The 20,586-nt window shown below is 60.4% G+C and overlaps 1 protein-coding gene across 1 annotated transcript in view; it reads right to left on the bottom strand.

The window, feature by feature from the left end:
• RORC (RAR related orphan receptor C) overlaps positions 1-9,837 on the bottom strand; it is a 45,812-nt gene extending 35,975 nt beyond the window's left edge. Inside the window, exon 1 of the mRNA XM_065420148.1 lies at positions 9,750-9,837. Coding sequence (XP_065276220.1) covers positions 9,750-9,837 — 88 coding nt within the window. The remainder of the gene's footprint in view (positions 1-9,749) is intronic.
• Positions 9,838-20,586: the final 10,749 nt, after the last annotated feature.

Here is a 20,586-nt window from a genome sequence, read left to right as displayed (position 1 = left end):
GGCCAAAGGCCCGATTCTTTCAGGGCGGGTGGCGGGAGGGTGAGATCTCCAATCCTGGGCCTAGACTCAGCATCAGGGCAAGAAGCAGGGAGTGCCCCTCTGAACTATGGGGGGGGTCCCGGTTCAAACAGGGTGGCATGCCGAACCACAGAACGAAGGGAAGAGAAGCAGGATCCGGGGGCTAGCATGCACAGCAGGGAAATGGATTCAGTGCCCTGATAGGGGCTTGCCCATGTCTCTGTTATCTATGGGTTACTTCCTTCCGGGGTGAGGTCACTGGAGTTACCAGGGTGAGAGGGAATTATCTGGCTCGAGGAGCCTAAGCTCGGGATTTGCATAAGGAGCTGCCAAAATCAGCTGCCTAAATCCTTGGGAAATTCAACAGAGAGGTTGGGGTGGTTAGGGTGCTGCTCTGGAACTTGAGGGAGCTGGGCTCAATTCCTGGCTCTCCCAGAGTCTCCCTGGGCGACCGTGTGGACAGGTTGCTAGGCTGAGGTTTTCAAAGGCGGCTTCTGGTTTTCTGGGCCCCACTTGAGACACCGTAAAGGGGCTGATTTTCAGACAGTGCTGAGCCCCCACCCCCCTGGAAATCAGCGCCCTTTGAGGCCGGCAAAGTCAGGTACCCGAATGCTGAAAACGTTGGCCTCAGTCTCGCCCCCGCCCCCCAGGCTTTCCACCTCCCCCACACCATGTCCTTGTGTCTGTGCGCCCCCCCTCCCCGCCCCCCGGCCAGGTCCTCGCATCTGCGCGCCCCCCCAGCTTCCTACACGTTCCCCCCCACACATCAGGTCCTTGCGTCTGTGCCCCCCCCCCCCGCTTCCCACACGCCCTCCCCCCGGCCAGGTCCTCACATCTGCATCCCCCCAGCTTCCCACATCCCCACCACAGCAGGTCCTCGTGTCTGCGCCCCCCCCCCGCTTCCCACACCGCTCCCCCCACACCGGGTCCTCGTGTCTATGCCCCCCCAACTTCCCACATGGCCTGCCCCCCCCCGCTTCCTATACGTTTCCCCCCCCCCAACACCAGGTCCCCATGTCTGTGCCCCCCCCCAGCTTCCCACATGCCTCACTGAGACCCTGGTCCCTCGCACCTGCCCCCACGCTTTCCAACTCCCCACTGCCAGGTGCCCCCCCTCTGACACTGGCTCCTCACACCCCTCCCTCAGGTTTCCCACCTCCCCAGGTACCTGCACCCACCCTCTCAGCTTCCCACAGCCTTCCCCAGACCCAGCTCCTCACCTCCCCAGCTTCTGATCCCCCTGACACTGGGTCCTCGCACCTTTGTGCCCCTCCCCAGGCTACCCACCCCCTTTCCAGGTCCTCATGCCCTCATGCCTGTGCCCCCTCTGCTTTCCACAAGCCCCCCATTTCCTCACGCCCCCCTCAGATCCTCCCTCCATCACCCTGTTGGACACTGGGTCCTCATGCCTCATGCCTGCCCCCCCCAGCTCCCCGCACGGCTCCCCCCAGCCACACCAGCTCCTTGTGCCCTCTCATCCACCCCAGTCTCTCTAAAATCTAGCCCTGCTCCCAGCCGTGGGTTGCTGGCTCAGCACCGGGCATCGGCTAGGAGCACAAGCACAGCGGCTCCAGCCTATGGTGCCGCGCTCTTGCCAGGGCGGCAATCGCGCTGGTTCTGTCCTTGTCCACTTTCTCCAGGCCTTTCGGCCTGTTCGTTAGCTGACAAGGAGCTGTGCCACAGCGCACGGGGCCGGGGGTGTCCGGGGATTCATCCGTCACTGCTCGGAGCCGGGCGAAAGCTGCGAGGCCTGCAGAAGCCAGCTTAAGAGCTGGGCTCCCCGCCTCGCCCTCAATACTTCTGTGGGCTGATCTACACCCCCCTGTTCCACAGCCGGGGATGACATGCATGTAATTGACACACATCCCTTCTGAAAGGGGGGAAACGGGACCGGAAGCCAATCCGCGTTGAAAAGGAAAAGGGAAAGGAGGGGTGTATCAACACAATAGGAACTCCGCTGTATGGGGCAGCTTTAGATAGGTTCAGCTGCTGCGATGCGCCCTGTCCCCTGTCCCCCCCCCCCACACACACACAAATACACACACGCTAAATCCAGAGACACACACACATACACACAGGAAACCAAAGACATTATCTATCGCAACCTAGACACACACATATACACAATAGCAAAGATGTACAAATAAACACACACACACACATTCTGTATCAGAATAGACACACACAGACAAGGTCCCCACACATATTAAAAAAAGATGCAGACAGGCAGACAGACCCACACAGTCATATTATATATCAAAACACAGACAGGTACACACAAAAGCAAAGACATGCACAAACATACACACGATTAATCCAGACACACACACAAATACACACATTGTTAATCTACACACACACACACACATATATATATATATATATATATAAAAAAGACAAAGACAGACACACACACAAGACACATCTCTCACCCCCCCCCCCCCCGCCGTGAAAAGCAGGCTCCCCTTGCTAACGTGCAGATCCAAGCTCACAGACCAGCTGTTCCAACCCGTCTGCAAACCCCAGGGAGGGTCCATAGCCCCCTGCCATGGGAATTCCTCGGGAACCCGCGTGGGCTGTGATGCTGGCATGGCTCTTTCGGAACCGAGAGGAGAGGACATCCCAGTTTGGGAAACCGTTTACATTCTGCCTTCCAAACGCCAGCTTCAGAACCCGACGGGCCGGATCCTGTTCTCCGCATCAATGCGGAGTGACCCCACCGATGGCCAGAACATTTACACAGCGGGGGTGACCGAGATCAGGATCCGGTTTGCGGGGGGAAATCAGGCCATGAGGGACGTGGTCGCAATGACAGACAGGGGGCTTGTCAAACAGCCAGCTGGGAAGTGCGGAACGGCATAGAATCGGTAGCCTCCAAGCCTGCCGTCCATGCCTCAGCCCTAGAGAGAGAGGGGAGCTCAATCTCCATGGTCCATTTGGACCTCGACCCCTCCGGGATGCTAATGACCCAGAAGCCCCTGGACATCTGGCCAGAGCCCTGCCACTCAGTCAGCGCACCATTCCCTAGCATGCACATCGGCAAACGAACTCAGCACCCACACACGTCCGACACCCTGAGCTGCTCTGAAAAGCTGCATTCAGATGGGTTGTGGCTGGTAGAAGCCGGACTTCAGCCCCCCGAGCCAGGCCTTCCCCACCTGAAGGAAGATTTTGGATGGGAATCGTACATAGCACCTTCCGTCCGAGGGGCAGGAAACGGCCTGCCAATGCAAATCGACTCAGCCTCGCAATAACCCCCCAGCGAGCTGGGCGGACTTTTATCACCATTTTACAGATGGGGAAACTGAGGCACGGACAGGGGTTGTGATTGTTCAAGGTCCCACAGTGAGCGAGCGGCAGAACCAGGGACAGAACCCAGGTGTCCTGACTCCCTGGCCCCACTCTGCTCCAACCACTAACTCCTACTCCCCTCCCAGAGCCAAGGACAGAACCCAGGTGTCCTAACTTCCAGACTCCACTGTCTAACTCACTAACTGCTAGACCGTACTTCCCTCCCAGAGCAAGGAACAAGGGGCCAAGATTTCCAAAAATAATTACTGATTCGGGGAGCCCCTTAAAGGAGCCCGATCTACATGGGGCAGCTGTCCTGAATGGTCTCAGTCCAGCCCCATCACAGTGTCTCAAGTCAGGCTCCCAAAATCACTAGCCCCCTTTGACAATCTTGGCCCAGGAGACTTGATTGCCACCCGTCTGCTACATACCAAACCCCTCACCTTCCTAGAGAGGGGCAAGAGAAACCCAGAGTCCTGACTCTCACATCCCAGCTCTAACCACTAGACCCCGCTCCCTGCTAGAGCAGGGCACGAGAAGCCAGGAGTCCTGACCGCCAATCTCCCCAGCTCTAACCACTAGACCCCGCTCGAGCAGGGCACGAGAAGCCAGGAGTCCTGACCGCCAATCTCCCCTGCTCTAACCACTAGACCCCGCTCCCCGCTAGAGCAGGGCACGAGAAGCCAGGCGTCCCGCCTGCCAGCCCTGTGCCGTAACCCCCCCTCGCCGCCACAGGCAGGCAGACAGGGCTGCGTCCGTGCCACACACGTTCAGCTCAGAGCCCTCCAGCTCGCTGCTCCAGGTGGCCCTTTATCTCCCATCTCCCCCCAAAACCACCCACCTCTCATGGTGCCGGCGGCGCGAGCGGCTCTGCGGGGCGGCTTCGGCTGGGGATGGCACCGGCAGCACCTGCCTATGGCTGCCAGCTGGGGAACTCAGCGCGGGGCCCGGGGTGCCATGCTCTGCCCAGGGCTGCTTGCATTTGAAAGCAGACTCGCCAGCACAGGTGGCTTTGCAAGACCGGTTGACAGGCGTCCCCCCCGGCCAATCAGGGCCCCCGCCATGCACTGGGGCTAACCAATGGCAACTGACTGGAAAGTTCCAAAGCCACAAGCCACAAGAGGCCGAGTTTCCATTGCTGAGTGCGAAGGGCTGGGGGAGAGGGGGGTGGCATGGCTGGGGGTTCGAGCCCTGGGCCCGGCCAGCCCGTGCTTCTCCGGCGAGAGCCCGTGACTCTCTCCTGCATTAAAACCTGTGCCCCCCTCTCCAGCACAGGGCTCTTTCCGACACACTCACAGCCCCCCGGGCGATGGGTCGGCACCAGCAGTGCTTGATTTGTAATGAAAGAGATGCCGGGGCTCCAGGGGGACCAGATTACATGAACAAAATATCGGGACACATGGGGGGGGGGCAGGTCCGGAGCGCCGCCGAAGCAAAAAAAAAAAAAAAAAAGCCCCGAGCCAGAATTTCGGGACAAATGGCATCCTGACCATACAGCCGTTGGGATGCGGGACAGACGACTGAATATCGGGACGTCTGGTCACCCTACGGGGCTCAAGCAAATATTTTACCTTCATAACTGAACCGCCAGGCCCAGAGGCGCCGGGGCTCTGAACCGCCAGGCCCAGAGGCGCCGGGACGCTGAACCGCCAGGCCCAGAGGCGCTGAACCGCCAGGCCCAGAGGCGCCGGGGCGCTGAACCGCCAGGCCCAGAGGCGCCGGGGCTCAGCCCTGGCAAACTCTGGCACAAATTAAGCACTGGGCACCAGGCTCCCCATTTCAAAACCAGGGAAACTGAGGCGCTGCACAAAGTGTGTGTGTGTGGGGGGGGGGGTGACTTGCCCTGCAACAAGTGGGGTCAAGCTACGATCAGAGGCCAGGTATTCCGATCTTCTTCTAGCTTTCCCCTCTCAAGCCTCTCTAGACTCCATCCCTTGTACAGAGCAGGGAAAAGGGTGCAGGAGTCCTAATTCCCCGCCGCTGGCGCTACCCACTAGCCCCCCCACTCTCCTCCCAGAGCTGGCAAGAGACAAATCCAGGAGTTCTGGTTCCCAGCTGCCCTATTTTAATCACTTCCCTTCCAGGGCTGAGGAGAGAACCCAGGAGTTCTGGCTCCTGGCAGCGTGCTCTAACCACTAGGGAGCACTCCCCTCCCAGAGTCAGGAGCAGAACCCAGGCGCCTCAATCCCTCAGTGAATTTAACCAAGTCTTTTTTATATCATAGAAGATTAGGGTTGGAAGGGACCTCAGGAGGTCATCTAGCCCAACCCCCTGCTCAAAGCAGGACCAATTCCCAACTAAATCGTGTGTGTATATAGATACACGCATCTTCCCCTCCCCCCCCCCCCCCCCCCCACTAACTTCTGGTGTCATTTTGTGACCTGCTTTCCCTCCAGCCACAGCCCAGAGGGCAGAATCATCAACTTCGCTCCCAGGGCCCCGGCTTGGCCATGTGGTGAGTTGTTAGCTGCGTCAGGCTTGAAACCGCTACACCGATCGGCAGGGTGGGAGGACGTGGAGGCCGGCGGGGCCACAGTGAGCGGCCGTGCGGTTTGTGTGCCGTCTTGGTAACCCACGTGCGGATCGAGCCCAAGGCGTGAGACACAACAGCGCCTCAGCTCTGCATCCCAGAGCCTCAGTGACACAGGGAAAACCAACCCCCCCCCCGCCCCCGACGTGAACGGCAGCACTGCATCCGCCCTGTCTACAGCACCCTGCAGCCTAGCACACTTCAGGAACTCTGGGCGTGTGACGGCGCTGCAATGCGTCCACCTCTGGTGTGGAACGTGGCAGCCGTTCAACACAACAGGGTGGGACAAGGGAACCGAGAAGAATTTTGTATGCAAGGGAATATTAGCGAGGCCGAATGGAACGAACTAGGGTTTTATAGATGGGGGGGGAGGGGGGAGGAAGATGCCAGAGGTTAATGTGGGTTTTACTGGGTGCGAGGCAAATCTATACCGCTATTGGTCCAAATGGGGTCACCAAAAAAATACTAAATACAATCCCAGCCCTTTAAAATCACTCCAGTTCTCTCCTAGTGAATTACATTGAGTTCCGGGGCCCCGGCTCTTTATATACCGATCCTCTCCGTGCTGCTCATGCTTCCCCAGTGTCGCCGCCTGGCATACACAGCGCACTGATCCCACGGTGCGGGTATCAAGTCAGCACGTCTAACCCTGGAGCGCCGGCGACACGGGAAACGCCGCGCACTCACGTCAACAGACCCAGGCCCGGCCACTTCCCCGGCAAGCTCAGGGCGAGTGGAGACTTCGCAAGGCACCAGAGCCGCCATCAGGGGGCGGCAGGGAGATGACAGACGGCAGACTAAGCAATGGCAACCGTCCCTGCTCTGCTCTAACAAGGTCCGTCCAAGGAGAAGCATTAGTGCATTCAGCTGCTGGGAGGTCTGTGTCATCCTGTTTTACAGGTGGGGAGATGGCGCTTTAGAACCCAGGAATCCTGATTCTCAGTATCCTCTGCTATAACCACTAGACCGCACTCCCTTCCTACAACCGGGACTAGAACCCAGGAGTCCTGACTCATAGTACCCTCTGCTATAACCACTAGACCGCACTCCCTTCCTACAACCGGCACTAGAACCCAGGAGTCCTGCCGCCCAGCCCCTTCAACTGACCGCTAGGCAGTGCTGCCTCCCTGATGGTGTGCATGGCGAAGCTCAGTGCACACCCACCGTGCGCCTGGCTGCAGGGGAAGGGCTGGGCTGAGGGAGGGCGCTCGCACACCTGCAGTGGAAACCCTTGTGGTTTGCCCTGCACCTGCACAGAAAGGTTTCCGGCCAGTTCCCAACCCCAGCGCCAAGGGCCCGATGCATCGGCAGGGCGCGCAGCTCCCGGGGGCACAGACGCCTGCTGTCTCTGAAGAGCAGCAAAGCAGGCCCCGGCTGAGGGGCACCCCACAACAATACACATCTCCTGAAATGCCTAGGCCCTGCAGCGGGTGAGATGGGCGCCTATGGCTCACCAAGTCCTTTGGTCTCTCAGCTCAGGGTCCTCGTCCGGGGGGAGGTGCAGGGAGGGGTCCCCTAGGAGCCAGATGGGACCTGGCCCCCCTCAGCTCACGGAAGCAGGGCTCGAACTGGAGAGGCGGCAGGTTCTCCAGTCCCATGACAACCCCCTGCGCCAGCCAGGGCCCTGCTAACGCCCGCCCTCACCCACCCCCTCCCAGGCGCAACGCAGACACCAACGGAGCCGCGCAGCCCGCTGGGAAGGGCTCAGCTAATACAACGCCCACTGCCTTGGCATGGTCCCCATCCGCCCAGCCAGATCCCCACCCCCCCGGGACCCTCCTGAGGAAGTGGCCTGCACCTTCCCCCTCCCCCACCCCAGCTCAGCCCCGGGGGCAGCTGTGCTTTGGTTCTCTCCCTGTGGCGAGGTGGGGGGAGGGGGACCAGCCTCTGCAGCAGGTGGGCTGGGGAGAGAGCACCCCCCTCCAGACTTCCTTCTCCCCCCCACCCCGGCCTCAGGAGCATTCACACCTCGGGACAAGTTAACCGCAGCGCTGTGAAAACCAAACCTGCCGCTCACCGCAGCGCCTGCCTTTGCCTCGCCCCCCCCTCCCCACCACGCACGGCAGGGGCTCTGGCTGAGAGGGAGCCCCCAGGCAGAGCCAAGGAGAAACTAGGCCCAGCCAGCCCCAGCAGCAGGGGGTTAAACAAGGCAGCCCGCGGAGAAAAGGAAAGGCAGGGGCTGCAGACAGGCGGGCACCCAGACCTGGAGCTTGCCAAGGCAGGGCTGGCTCTGAGCACCTCAGGGCTGGCTAGCCACAGCTTGCCCCGCGCGCTCAGTCTAAGCCAGTGGCGAGGCCAGGAGTGGGTACAGGATGGAGGCTTTGGTCTTCAGGGGCAGGTTGTTGCAGTCACCAGGGCCTACCACTAGGGGGTGAAACAACCATTGGCACTAAGACCCCGTAGCTGGGTGTGCGTTAAGACCCCACAGCTGGTTGCGCCCTTAATCTCCCTCCTCGTGGGTTGAGACCCTCCATCTGCCACTCTGCCAGCTAACACCACAATACCCCTGAGCAGGCACCGAACCCACAGCCCCCTCGTTCCGAACACACGAGCCTCAGCTGCAGCTCATCTGGTAGCCCAGAGGCAGCGGCCGACTCAACCTCTTTGCATAATCCAGCCACCAGAGGGAGACAGAGCACACCAGGCGATACTCTAACGATGGCAACTCCCATGCTTCAGGCCTTCAGGGTCAGGAAGGAATCGCTGGGTGGCATCACAGGGCTGGACACGTGGCCTTTCTGTGCGGCACCAAGCGCTGGCTGCTGCTGCAGGGTTTGGCAGGCACAGATGCCAGAGAAATCTGGCTTGCAAGAGACTTGTGAAGCCGATATTGCAAGGATGGTGTTTACCCAACCCTGTTTGGAAATATCCCCAGCGTTGTCCCCGTTTCCGTCGGCCCAGCCAAAGAGACATTGGAACAGCAAATACAGAAGGAGCTGGGTGTAATACATGCAAGATCTATCCGCTCCTCTTGTGAGCGAGGGGGGGGGGCGGTGTCTGGGTTCTTGGCCTCCATCCTGCTTCTCCGGACAGCTCCCGCCTGTGCCCCAACACACCGGCTCATCAAAGCTGGGACAAGACTGTTCCACCACCTGCTAAAGATCTCACCCCTCCCGCGTGGGTCAGTTCCTAAAGACCCATGCTCAGCACTGGCACCCCCTGCGTGGGGAGGAACCTGGGGCACTCTGGACCAACGTCCCACTTCCGCTTTGATTAGTTTGTGTCGGCCGAGCTCATTGGACCGCTCCATTTTCACTACCCGCTCCCAAGGTGCCACCCTCCCCTCCCCCTCTATGTCAATCCCCCCCGCGAGGCCCAGCAGCTATCCAAGCCAGCAGGTGGGTTTTACAGCCCTGAGACAAAGCCGGCTGCTAAGTGGTAAGCGAGTTTCAGTGGTAACTCTACCCTGCTGTCACAAAGGGTGAACAGACGGCAGGAGCCCATTTCAGGCGTGAGCTGGCTGCATCTACATTGCGAGAAGGGGCCACAGACTAATATCAACCAGCTATTGAGCTCCTGGGAATTACAAGACTCTATAATTAATTAACCAACCTCTCCCTTGCTTATTAGCCCTTGATAAACAGAACCGTAGTCATGAGCAAAGAACTGCCCAACTCCCGAGAGTCAGCCAGGTATCACTGTCTGCACTGTACAGGAGGGAAACTGAGGCACGGTGCGGGTGCCTGGCTTGATTTCAGCAATATCCGGAGTCCTAGTCCCCCTTGCTCAGGGCATTAGGCCACACTGCCTCTGCTGTGGGTCTAGGCTGTGCTGAGAGGGTCTAGGCTGTGCTGGGCTTTGCAGATCTCCCTTGTGCCCCAATTAGGGGCAGGGCCCGAGACCCCCACTGGGGCAGGATGCCTGGGACAGTGCAAAGGGGGAGAGGCCCGTTGGTGGGAACTGTACTTACATGTGTGCGTCTTCTTCATGGCGATCGGGCCTGCAACCAAGAGAGAGACGGGGTGAGACGGCAGCAGCAGCAGGACCCCTGCAGGCATCCCCCCCAAGAGCCTGCCACCTCTCCCAAAAGGCTACTGAAGCTGCATGGGGAAATTGAGGCACCAAGAGGGCCCACCAGCCCCTTAGAATAGAACCCAGGGGACTGATTACCAGTCCTCCCAGCCTCCATCTCCCCTCAACTAACCCACTAGCCCCCACTCCCCTCCCAGAGCTGGGAATAGAACCCAGGAGTCCTGGCTCTCAGCCCCCTGCTTTAACCACTAGCCCCTCCAGGAGAAATGCTCTACAACCCATTCCCCACCCCAATTTATCCAGCACCTCCTGCTTTGCGTGCAAATGCCCCAGGGGCCAGGCCTCACTGCAGACCTTACAGCAGAGACCAGTCAGAGCATTGGGAAACGACCCACACGCAGCGCTCGATGTGTCAAAACAATATTATTATCACTGTTTGCACTGGGGTAGCGCCGAGGTGTCTCATTCGTGAGCCAAGTCCCCACGGTGCTAGGCGCTGTACATTATTGATTAGGTGTATTATGGTAGCACCCAGGAGCCCCAGTCACAAACCAGGTCCTCACAGTGCTAGGTGATGTACATTATTGATTAGGTGTATTATGGTAGCACCCAGGAGCCCCAGTCACAAACCAGGTCCTCACAGTGCTAGGTGATGTACATTATTGATTAGGTGTATTACGGTAGCACCCAGGAGCCCCAGTCACAAACCAGGCTCCCCTGGCGCCAGGCGCTGTACAAACCCAGAACAAAGACGGCCCCCGCCCCAACGAACTGACAATCTAAACGCAAGACCAGCCAGACCCAGCCAGCTGGGGGAGCGCAGTGAGCACCCCCCTGCTCAGGCTGGGGGGCCGGGCTCGCAGCATGGCCGCAGGCCAGAGCCGGCAGAGGAGTTCTGAAGGTGTAAGGAGGGCCGTGCGGGAGGAGATGAGCTCATTTCGCGGATGTTCGCAGTGAGCTCCTCCCGGGCGCATGGGGCAGCACGGGAGAGAGCGCCAAGGGGCTGGTGTGAGAACGGACCAGGTGGGTGCTGGAGGCTGGGACTATGGGCTGAGCGGAGGGGGGAGAGAATGCGGGATGGCAGGGAGGGAGGGGACAGGCTGCCAAGGGCCTGGAAGGGCAGCCAAGCAGCTTGTGGTGGACGGGGCAGCCAGAGGAGGGAAGCAGAGAGGGGGGTGAGATGGGAAAGCCTCAGGCTCGGAGGACAAGGCTTGCAGCGGCCTGCACGCGCCAAGGCCAGAGAGGAGGGGGGCAGGGGGGGTGCCACAAGACACCGAGGGCCGGGGCGAGCCAAGAGGAAAGACCGGAGCTTTCCATTATTCAGTGGGAGCCATCACTTATTGATTGATCTCTCCCCATAAGCACACACCCAATACCCTGATTAATAACTCAGTGACTGGGTAGGCATTATCAGACTGATTCATAATTAACTCAGTAATAAACTATGCCGCACTGTTCCAGGCGGGACGGTAGCGGGTCTCAGAAACCCCCTGTATTCACACAGTCGTTAGGGGGCAAGCTTGGGAATCGGGAGACCCGGGTTCAAGTCCCTGCTCGTCCACAGACTTCCTGCGTGCCTTTGGGCAACTCACTTAGCTTCTCTGTGCTTCAGTCTCCCCCTGGACAATGAGACTAACTGCACTGTCTTGCCTCCCAGGGGGGCTGTGAGGATGAAGCACTTGGTTACTAAGATAAGGGGGGGCAGGTAAGGACCTTAGATAGATGGGGGTGCACAGGAGTGGATGGACAGACAGACAGATGGTGGTGTGTGGAGATGGATGGACAGATAGATAGGGTTATAGGTATAGATGGGTAGACAGATGGGGTGCGTGGGGATGGACAGACAGGTGGGGGTAGGCATATAGATGGAGAGACTGCATGGGGATGGATAGGTGAAGCTGTATGGGTAGACAGTCAGACAGGGGGAGATGCATCGGGATGGACAGAGGGGGTGTATGGGGATGGACGGCTCATTTTCTCTTAGGGCAGGGCGGAGGGGGACGTAATCAGGCAGGGACAACCTGCTCGGTCGGCCAGCTTCCCCGGGGACTGGAGAGACGCTAAAGCCGCACAGAAAGGCCTTGTGCTCCCAGCCAGCAGCAGGCATCGAGGGCACTCTGCGGGGCAGAAATCCTGCTGCCTGCCTGCGTGGGACTGGACGGATTCTGGGGGCACCTGAGAGATGGTGACAGAGGCATCAGCATCGACACCCCTTGGTCTCACACGTCTCGCTGGAGGGGCTCCGAGCGCGCTACAAAACATGGGGCAGGATCAGCCCCCCCGACATGCCCAAGGTCACAACAAGTCTGTGGCAAAGCTGGGAATGGAACCCAGGAGTCCTGACTCCCAGTCCCACTGCTCTAACCACTGGACCCCACTCCCTCCTGCTGCAGGACTTGCAGTGGGCACTCCCCGGGGCTTCTGGCTCCTGGCAGGGCCAGGCCTGCGATGCTCTAGGACCCTACGGGGTCAGTTCTACTAGGAATCATGTGGGGCCAGGGCCGGCTTTAGGCCAATTCCACCAATTCCCCCGAATCGGGCCCCGCGCCCAGTGGCAGAGACGCCCAGAGTGGGGGGCAAGTGCCAGAGAATCCCTTCCCTGGCTAGAGGCACCTTTTTAATGTTTACTCACCCGGCGGCGCTCCAGGTCTTTGGCGGCGGGTCCTTCACTCGCTCCGGGTCTTTGGCGGTACTTTGGCGGTGGGTCCTTCAGTGCTGCTGAAGACCCGGAGCGAGTGAAGAACCCGCTGCCAAAGACTAGGAGTGCGGCCCGGTGAGTACAAGCCCCACGTGTTTTTTTGGTGTGGTTTTTTTTTTTTAGTCATCCCTGCCAGGGCCCCGTCGAAACTGTTTGAATCGGGCCCCACACTTCCTAAAGCCGGCCCTGTGTGGGGCAGAGCCTGCCTGTGCCCCACAGCACCTGGACCCGGGCAGCACGAAACCTCGTGCCCCCTGGGACTGAGCCACAGAGACGCAGCATCCTCCCCGTCAGCCTCCCCCAGCACTCACTCCCCTCCTCCAGGCTTTGTAATTTACTTAGAGAGTTTCCACTTCCCCTCCCCCTCCAGGAACCAAGGTACATCCCAGAGCTGGGGGACGGGGGTAGGACTGGGATAGCAGGTGGGGGCTGGGATTGAGGGGGCATCAGCAGACCTAGGGAGCCCACAGCTGGGATAGTGGGAGAAACATCTCAATCCTGACCGCAGCCCCTTCCTATCCCAGCCCTGCCCCCTCCCGCTCTGCCCATGCCCCTTAATCCCGACCCGCAGCCCCCTCCTATCCTAGCCCCACCCCCCAGCTCTGCCTGTGCCCCTCAATCCCGACCCGCAGCCCCCTCCTATCCTAGCCCCACCCCCCAGCTCTGCCCGTGCCCCTCAATCCCGACCCGCAGCCCCCTCCTATCCTAGCCCTGCCCCCCAGCTCTGCCCATGCCCCTCAATCCTGACCCGCAGCCCCCTCCTATCCTAGCCCTGCCCCCCAGCTCTGCCCATGCCCCTCAATCCCGACCCGCAGCCCCCTCCTATCCTAGCCCTGCCCCCCAGCTCTGCCCGTGCCCCTCAATCCCGACCCACAGCCCCCTGCTAGCCCAGCCCTGCCCCCCGCAGCTCCTGTCAGTGCCCCTCAATCCCGACCCACAGCCCCCTGCTAGCCCAGCCCTGCCCCCTCCCGCTCTGCCCATGCCCCTCAATCCCGACCCGCAGCCCCCTCCTATCCTAGCCCTGCCCCCCAGCTCTGCCCATGCCCCTCAGTCCCGACCCGCAGCCCCCTCCTATTCCAGCCCTGACCCCTCCCGCTCTGCCCATGCCCCTCAATCCCGACCCGCAGCCCCCTCCTATCCTAGCCCTGCCCCCCAGCTCTGCCCGTGCCCCTCAATCCCGACCCGCAGCCCCCTGCTAGCCCAGCCCTGCCCCCCAGCTTTGCCCATGCCCCTCAATCCCGACCCACAGCCCCCTGCTAGCCCAGCCCTGCCCCCCAGCTCTGCCCATGCCCCTCAGTCCCGACCCGCAGCCCCCTCCTATTCCAGCCCTGCCCCCTCCCGCTCTGCCCATGCCCCTCAATCCCGACCCGCAGCCCCCTGCTAGCCCAGCCCTGCCCCCCGCAGCTCCTGTCAGTGCCCCTCAATCCCGACCCACAGACAATAACAAAGGGTTAATTGTGCCTCCACCCCCACCCCCGAAAGGGAAAATCAATCTGATTAGCCTGCTGAGCATCGGGCCCGGAGAAAGCCGCACGTTCGCCACGCCACCCTCCTAAGCAGCTTTGCTATTTTCGCTCCTCGCCTTAACCCCCATGGCTCCGGGGCCATCTCTGCGCACGGCTGGAGCCGGTTCCCCAGGACGGGGCTGGCCAGGTGGGCAGAGCTCCCCCTGGAGGGACTCACCCAGGGCGGGCAGTTGGGGCTGCAAGGGCCACTGGTCCTTTCTCCCCCAAACAGCTGGTGGTTTGGGGGGTGGGGGTGGGGGCTGCCCTACTAGGAGCTGAGACTGTCCCGGCTCACTTTGCTGAAGCTTGAAGTGGGGACCTCCCTCACCCCCCGATTCACGGCCGTCTCCCCATCTGGGACATGCTCCCCACTCAAGGGCAGAGACGCTTCGCAGCAGCCGGTGGGCCTGGGGGAGCAGGGAGCTCTGAGACGGAGCCCAGCACAGACCCTTGTTCCTGGGGACTATCAAGGGGTCTGATCCCCCTCGGGGGGGGGGTGTAACAGGGGGACCGATCCCCCTCGGGGCGGGTCAGCCGTGGCACCAGGAATCTGATGGGCAGAGAATCCCAGAGTCTACTCCTGCAGATTTTAGTTTACTTCCCTTTTCCAAGCCCCCCTCCCACCCTCATAGGCTGGAGCGGAGCTGGCCCAGTTTAAGCCAGTGCCTGTGGGCCTTTCACAGTGGGGGGGGGGCAGTTTTTGAATTTGTGGCAGGCACCACGGTGCTCTCGTCCAATCAGGCAGCCCAGCCAGTGGCAGGCGGCCCCCGCCTCCAATCAGAAGGACTCACGTACCGGCCACATGCGGGGCCGAGAGGTAGTGGCACAAGATAGCGAAGAATTGGAGAAAAATCTCAGGCCGAAAGAGACAAGATTCCCCCCCCCCCCATGGCCCGGCCTTGTATCCCCTGGGCCGGGGGCTCTGCAGGACAGCAGCTGTCTCACGCTGGACCGTGGGGGGCCTGATCTCAGTCCTGGGGCCTGTACGGCCCAGTCCTGGGTCCTGTATGGCCCCTGGCTCCCCGAAGGGCCCCTGAACTCGGAACTGGAGCCCGTACAACCCCGGGTTCCCATGGGGAGCCTGATCTTGGTCTGGGTTTGGGCAGCACCTGACACAACAAGGACCCCGCTCTAGATCAAGGCGCAGCACACTGCCCCAGGGTCGGACCCTCTGTGCCACCCCGTGCCCACTCGGCTGCCTGCTGCCCCCTGCTGGGCGGGGTTTGAATAAGGGGAAGCAGGGCAGGGTGCGGGAGCGTGGCCCAACCCCCACATTGGCCTCGCCTGAACTCCCTGTTTACATAATCCAGCTCCTGGGCCTTGGCCGCCTGCCAGCCACACGTGTCTGAGTCACAGCGCAGGGAGGCACCTGAACAGACATGGGGCCTGGGACCCCTCGCAGCCATCGCCTGCACACCCAGCAGCCACACTGCCTCCCTATAGCTTTTTATCCCAGTCTGGAGCCACACGCTGAGATGCAGCCACCTCTGGGGTGGGGTACTAGGGCTGTTCATACAGGGATCCCCCAACCAGCACTGAGATGCAGCCACCTCTGGGGTGGGGTGCCAGGACTATTCATACAGGGATCCCTCGCCCGGCACTGAGATGCAGCCACCTCTGGGGTGAGGAAAAGGGGCTTTACAGCAGTCTCACAGCAACACTGCACAGAAGCTCCGGGGGAAGAGGCAGCACTGGGCTCCCCTCCGGCTGAGCGACGGAGACGCCAACCCAACCTGCGCTGCAGGAGCCCAGAGGGTGACGCTCTAAGGAGGCTGCTGGGCCCAGACAGCCCCCGCGGTGCCCCTTGGCTCGCCAGCTCCCAGCCTGCCCCTGCCGGGTAGTCCCAGCTATTGGTTGGGGCTGATGCGTGGGCTGGTGCCCCACTTGCTTGCCGAGCGGCCCTGCCCTCCAGCCGTCCTCCGGGAGCTGACTGGGGTCGCCGGCTCTTCCAAGGGAGCGCCAGAGGGGTTTTGCTCCTGACACGAGCGGCCTCACGTCGGCCGGCAGCGCTGCCCGGAGCTCGCGGGCCTGGGCCGGAGCTGCCCGTGGTCGCTGGAGCCGTGCCAGGGCTGCTGAAGGGGACTGGCCTGGGTGCAATTCCTGCTCCACGGCCCTCTGCAGCCCCCTACCACATGCAGTGAGGGCTCTGCCGCCCGCTCCCCCCAGCCCTGGCCTGGCTTTTTACATGCTGGACTGGCAGCTCTGCAGACAAGAGGTGAGCTTCCTGCCACTCCCCTGCCAACCTGGAGGGACCCCCCCCCGACCTGGGGTACTCACTCCCGATGGCCGCTCCAGTCCTCGAGTCACCTAGTGCCTACAAGGTGGGCCGGGGGTGAACTCACAAGCTAGGGATTAAAGGATCTGTCTTCCCTCTCCCCCCATCCTCAGTCCCAAGAACCAACACAGGACAGATGCCCCTACTCGGACTGTCAGTTCCTTGGGGCAGGGACCATCTCCGGTCTGGGTTCGTACAGCGCCTAGCGCCCTGAGTTCTGGTCCATGCCTGGAGCTCAGTGCAGTCAGTAATAATAACGCCTCGCTAGGGGAGTGTGGGGTTCTGTCCCCCTTCTAGTAGCTGGTCTGTCTACGAGGATAAGAGTCTACTATAGGTACCAGCTAATGGTGTTGCTCCTTTAGCTCCGGGGTAGAAGATGGTGCTTGTAGCACAGAATGTTCCAGGTTCATACCCAGCCAGGCTCAGCTGGGATACTGCCAGTAGCTCACTGCTGGGAGCCCAAAGCCCTGCCCACATGGCGGAGGGGGGAAAACAGCCGAAATCCATGATCTGAGGCCCTTGCAAAAGCCCACAGAGAACCACATCCCAGGTCACTATAATTTATATTACGGCAGCGCTTAGAAGAGTCAATGGAGATTAGGGCCCTGTCGTATCAGGCGCTGCACAGACACACACGGAGAGAAACAGTGCCTGCCTCAGCTGAGATCAGGGCCCCATTGTGCCAGGCGCTGCACAGACACACAGCGAGAGACGGTCCCTGCGCCACAGAGCTCACAATCTACTACACAAAGGCAGGCGGATTTCTCCCCATTTTACGGATGGGGGAACTGATGCCAGTGAGAGGAAGGGACTTGCCAGGGCTCGTACAAGAAATCAGTGGCAGAGCCAGGATTCAAACCCATCTCTCTAGAACCCCAGGCCAGCGGCCGGCTACCCTCTCTCCGCCCAGGAGAGCTGCTCCCATGGCGTAATGGTCGGCACTCAGGACTCTGGCTCCTGCGATCTGCACAGGGAGTATCCAGAACCCACAGCTCTTGTATAATCTCACACCTAGGCAAACAACACGCCCTCGGTAGGCAGCTATTACATAACGACCAACACACACACGCCCTGCTGGCTCCCAGGGCTTCGCTGGCACAGCGATCAGACCTCTCCCCAGGCAGGGGGAGGATCCCGTAGGCGCGGGGCAGTCGGGGATGTGCCAATTGTTGCTGTGCAAGGTGCTGCAGCAGCTGACGGCTGGAAGGGGGTGGGTGGGATGCAGACCCCAGGGCTGGTTTGCTGGTCCCTCAGCTGGACAGTGACCAAGACGCTCCTCAGTTCAGAGCCAGATGGGCTGTTTCAGCAGCTGGACTATTACAGGTACTACCTGGCTGTGCGATGGAAACAGCCCAGCCGAGATCAGGGCCGGAAAACGAGAATTCCATCTCGGCAAAACCTCAAAATGAGTCGCATTCGGTTTGATTCCACATCGGGAGGGGCATAGAGAGCTCTGGGAATCTTCTACAGAATCCCAGAATACCCCATGCCCTAGTGGTTATGGGGCGCAGAAGGCCCTGGTTCAAATCCCTGCTCTGAATCAGGCAGAGAAGGGATGGGAATCGGTCTCTTGTACGCCCCGGTGAGTGCTCTACCCACTAGGTCATTGGCTATTCTGGGGTCGCCCCCTCCAGAAATTCCACCCCGGACCTGAGACACCTGCCTGGCAAAAGTTTCATCAAACCCGGTACATTTCAGCCAACTTCACTTTAAACAAATTAGGATTTTTCGCCAAAAAAACATTTTGTCGAAAGAATTCCCAAACAGCTCCCATCGGCGCACCGTGGTGCTGGGTGCTGCACAGACACACAGCGAGAGACAGGCCCTGCCCCAGCTGAGATCAGGGCCCCATTCTGCCAGGCACTGCACAGACACACAGCGAGAGACAGTCTCTGCCTCACAGCCTAAACAGACAAGACAGGCAACGGAAAGATCACAGTTTTCACCCTTGGAGACCTAAGCCCAGATGTAGCGTTAGCTGCAACACAGGAGGGTAAATTGGGATGGATGGCGGGGATTTCGCATTGCCAAGAAGTGCGTGTCCACATCTCAGACGCCATCCATCGAACAGTCGTCATTCGCACCAGGGCGACCACCAGTGAGCTGAGAAACCAGCCGGGAGGAATAACTGGGAGCTTTTCAAATGGGAACCTCACCCCACATCACAGCTGGGCAGAGTGAGGGAGTGACTTGCCCAGTATCGTGTATTTGTACGGAGTCAACGGCGGCGTGGGAACCCAGGAGTCCTGCCTCCAACCCCCCTCTGCTCTACCCACTAGCAGCTGCTTCCCTCCTATAGCACAGCAGGAGCCGAATTGAGATTAGGGCAGGAACAGCAGAGGAGATTGTGGTGCACGGGCAGGTCTGGAATAGCAGGGGGCTGGGGGTCATGACTGAGGGGCACTGGCAGAGCAGGGGGGTGGGGTCCCAGGGCTGGGGAGCAGGATTGAGGGACACCGGCAGAGCTGTGTGGGGAACCCTGGGCTGGGATCGTGGGCCGAGGGTCTTCAGGCTGAAGCCTGCTGTTCACCGTGCGCAGCGGGGTGTAAACCTGACCCCTTACTGAGCCCACTGCATGGCTCTGCCAGGCCAGACGCAGCCGCCTCCCGCCCAACCCTTCCCCGGGCTCTGCTGCAAATTCCTGCCAACATCAAGGAGGGGAAAAAAACTAACTAACTAAAAGCCCTGTAGTGAAATTACTGGGGAGCTGCTAACACCACGCGCCAGTTGGCATGACAACACCCTGCCCCCCCAACACACTCCCCACCCCACTGCCACAGGCTGGATTCTGGCTTCCTAGGGCTGGCTGCTGTGTCTGGGCTGCCCAGGGAGGGGTGGGGCGGTCCCACGGCCCAGATGTTTGCAATGACACAGCCCAGCTGTGCAGCAGCCGCCTTGCTGAGGGCTTCTGGGAAGGCCAAGCGACAATGCAAGGTCCTGGTCACCAGCTCTGCGCCCTGGAGCAAAGGGGTATTAGGAGCAGGTGGTGAAATTACCGCCAGGGATAAGTGACCACCCTAGACCCTGCCTGGTTTGAGAAGGGGATGCTGGGATGGAGACCCGGCTCCCCAGGGACCCAGGCATATTGCCGACAGAAAGGGATATGGGGTGTTGGGGTTACAGCTCGGGGGCGATTCGGCTTCGATTCCTGGCTCTGCTGCGCACTCCCTTTGGCCAATCGCTTCATCCCCCCAAGCCTCAGTTTCCCTGTCTGTAACACGGAGATCATGACCCTCATGCTTGGATGGTGAGCTCTCCGAGGCAGGGCCTCCCATCTAGGCATGACCGTGTCCCCCGCGCCCTGGGGAGCAGCATGGGGCCCTTCCCCAAGCCCGTCTAGCAGCCAACATCTCAGGCGACGGGGCTCTCCCGGGGAGATGACCCCACCGGATGCTCTCGGCATTAGCCTAAAGTCTCGTCCTTCGGCAGCCAGTTCTGGATGTGAGCGCGGCTCCGACGCTCTTCGATCGGGGCTCCGGAGAGAGGCTGTCAACCTGGGAAAGGATACTGCTTAGCCATCACTAACCTCCTGCCTCCCTTACGTCAATGCAATAATCTCCCACCTGCAGGAGCGGATGGGGGACAGGAGGGGGGGAGGAGTGGAGAAAACTTATCCGCCCAGTAAACTCCTTTCCTTTCTCCGGGTTAATCCCCTGCTGCCAAGCGAGAGGGACGAAAGTAGAAAGGTTTTCGCCAGGCGTCACAAAGCAGCTCACGGCAAAAATCCCTTTACAAATAGCTCCCCTTTCTCCCCAAGCCGGGCGGCTCAGGGCCGTGCAAGCCGGCGAGAGGGAAGGGGCTAAAGGCCTGGTTGCAAAAGGGGCAGGGGGAGACGTCTGGTTTGATTTAGAATGCAAGGAAAGCGCAGGTTCCCAGCGCACCCAGCCAGGGCAGGAGACGCTCCCTGCTGAGGGCAAAGGGCTGGTCTCCGCAGGGAAACTGATGGGAATAATGCAGATCAGCGCTGCAGCAGGGACACTCTGTTCCAAACCCCCACTGTGAAATGCTCAAGCAACACGTGACGCCTTGAACCCCCGCATGGGATTGCACTCAGCACCGATCCCTTCCTGGGGTGAAATCTTCCACCCACAACGTCCCCTCTTGGAGCCCATCCCGCCCCCCAGACTCACCCGCGATGGGACAGGTCTGACGACGGCATTCTTCCTTCCTACCCCATCATTTGATGGAGGGTGAACCAGAGTTTGACAGACAGGAACTCTGCGAATCTCACAATCCCCCCCAGGAATATGGGAAAACAGCCCCCGTCTGGTCACCGATGGGGAAACTGAGGCACAGA

The sequence above is a fragment of the Emys orbicularis genome, chromosome 20 (assembly GCF_028017835.1).
Source record: "Emys orbicularis isolate rEmyOrb1 chromosome 20, rEmyOrb1.hap1, whole genome shotgun sequence".
In the NCBI taxonomy this organism is placed as follows: Eukaryota; Metazoa; Chordata; order Testudines; family Emydidae; genus Emys; species Emys orbicularis.
Note: the sequence above shows the minus strand (reverse complement) of the source record. Positions and strands in the feature narration are given on the sequence as shown.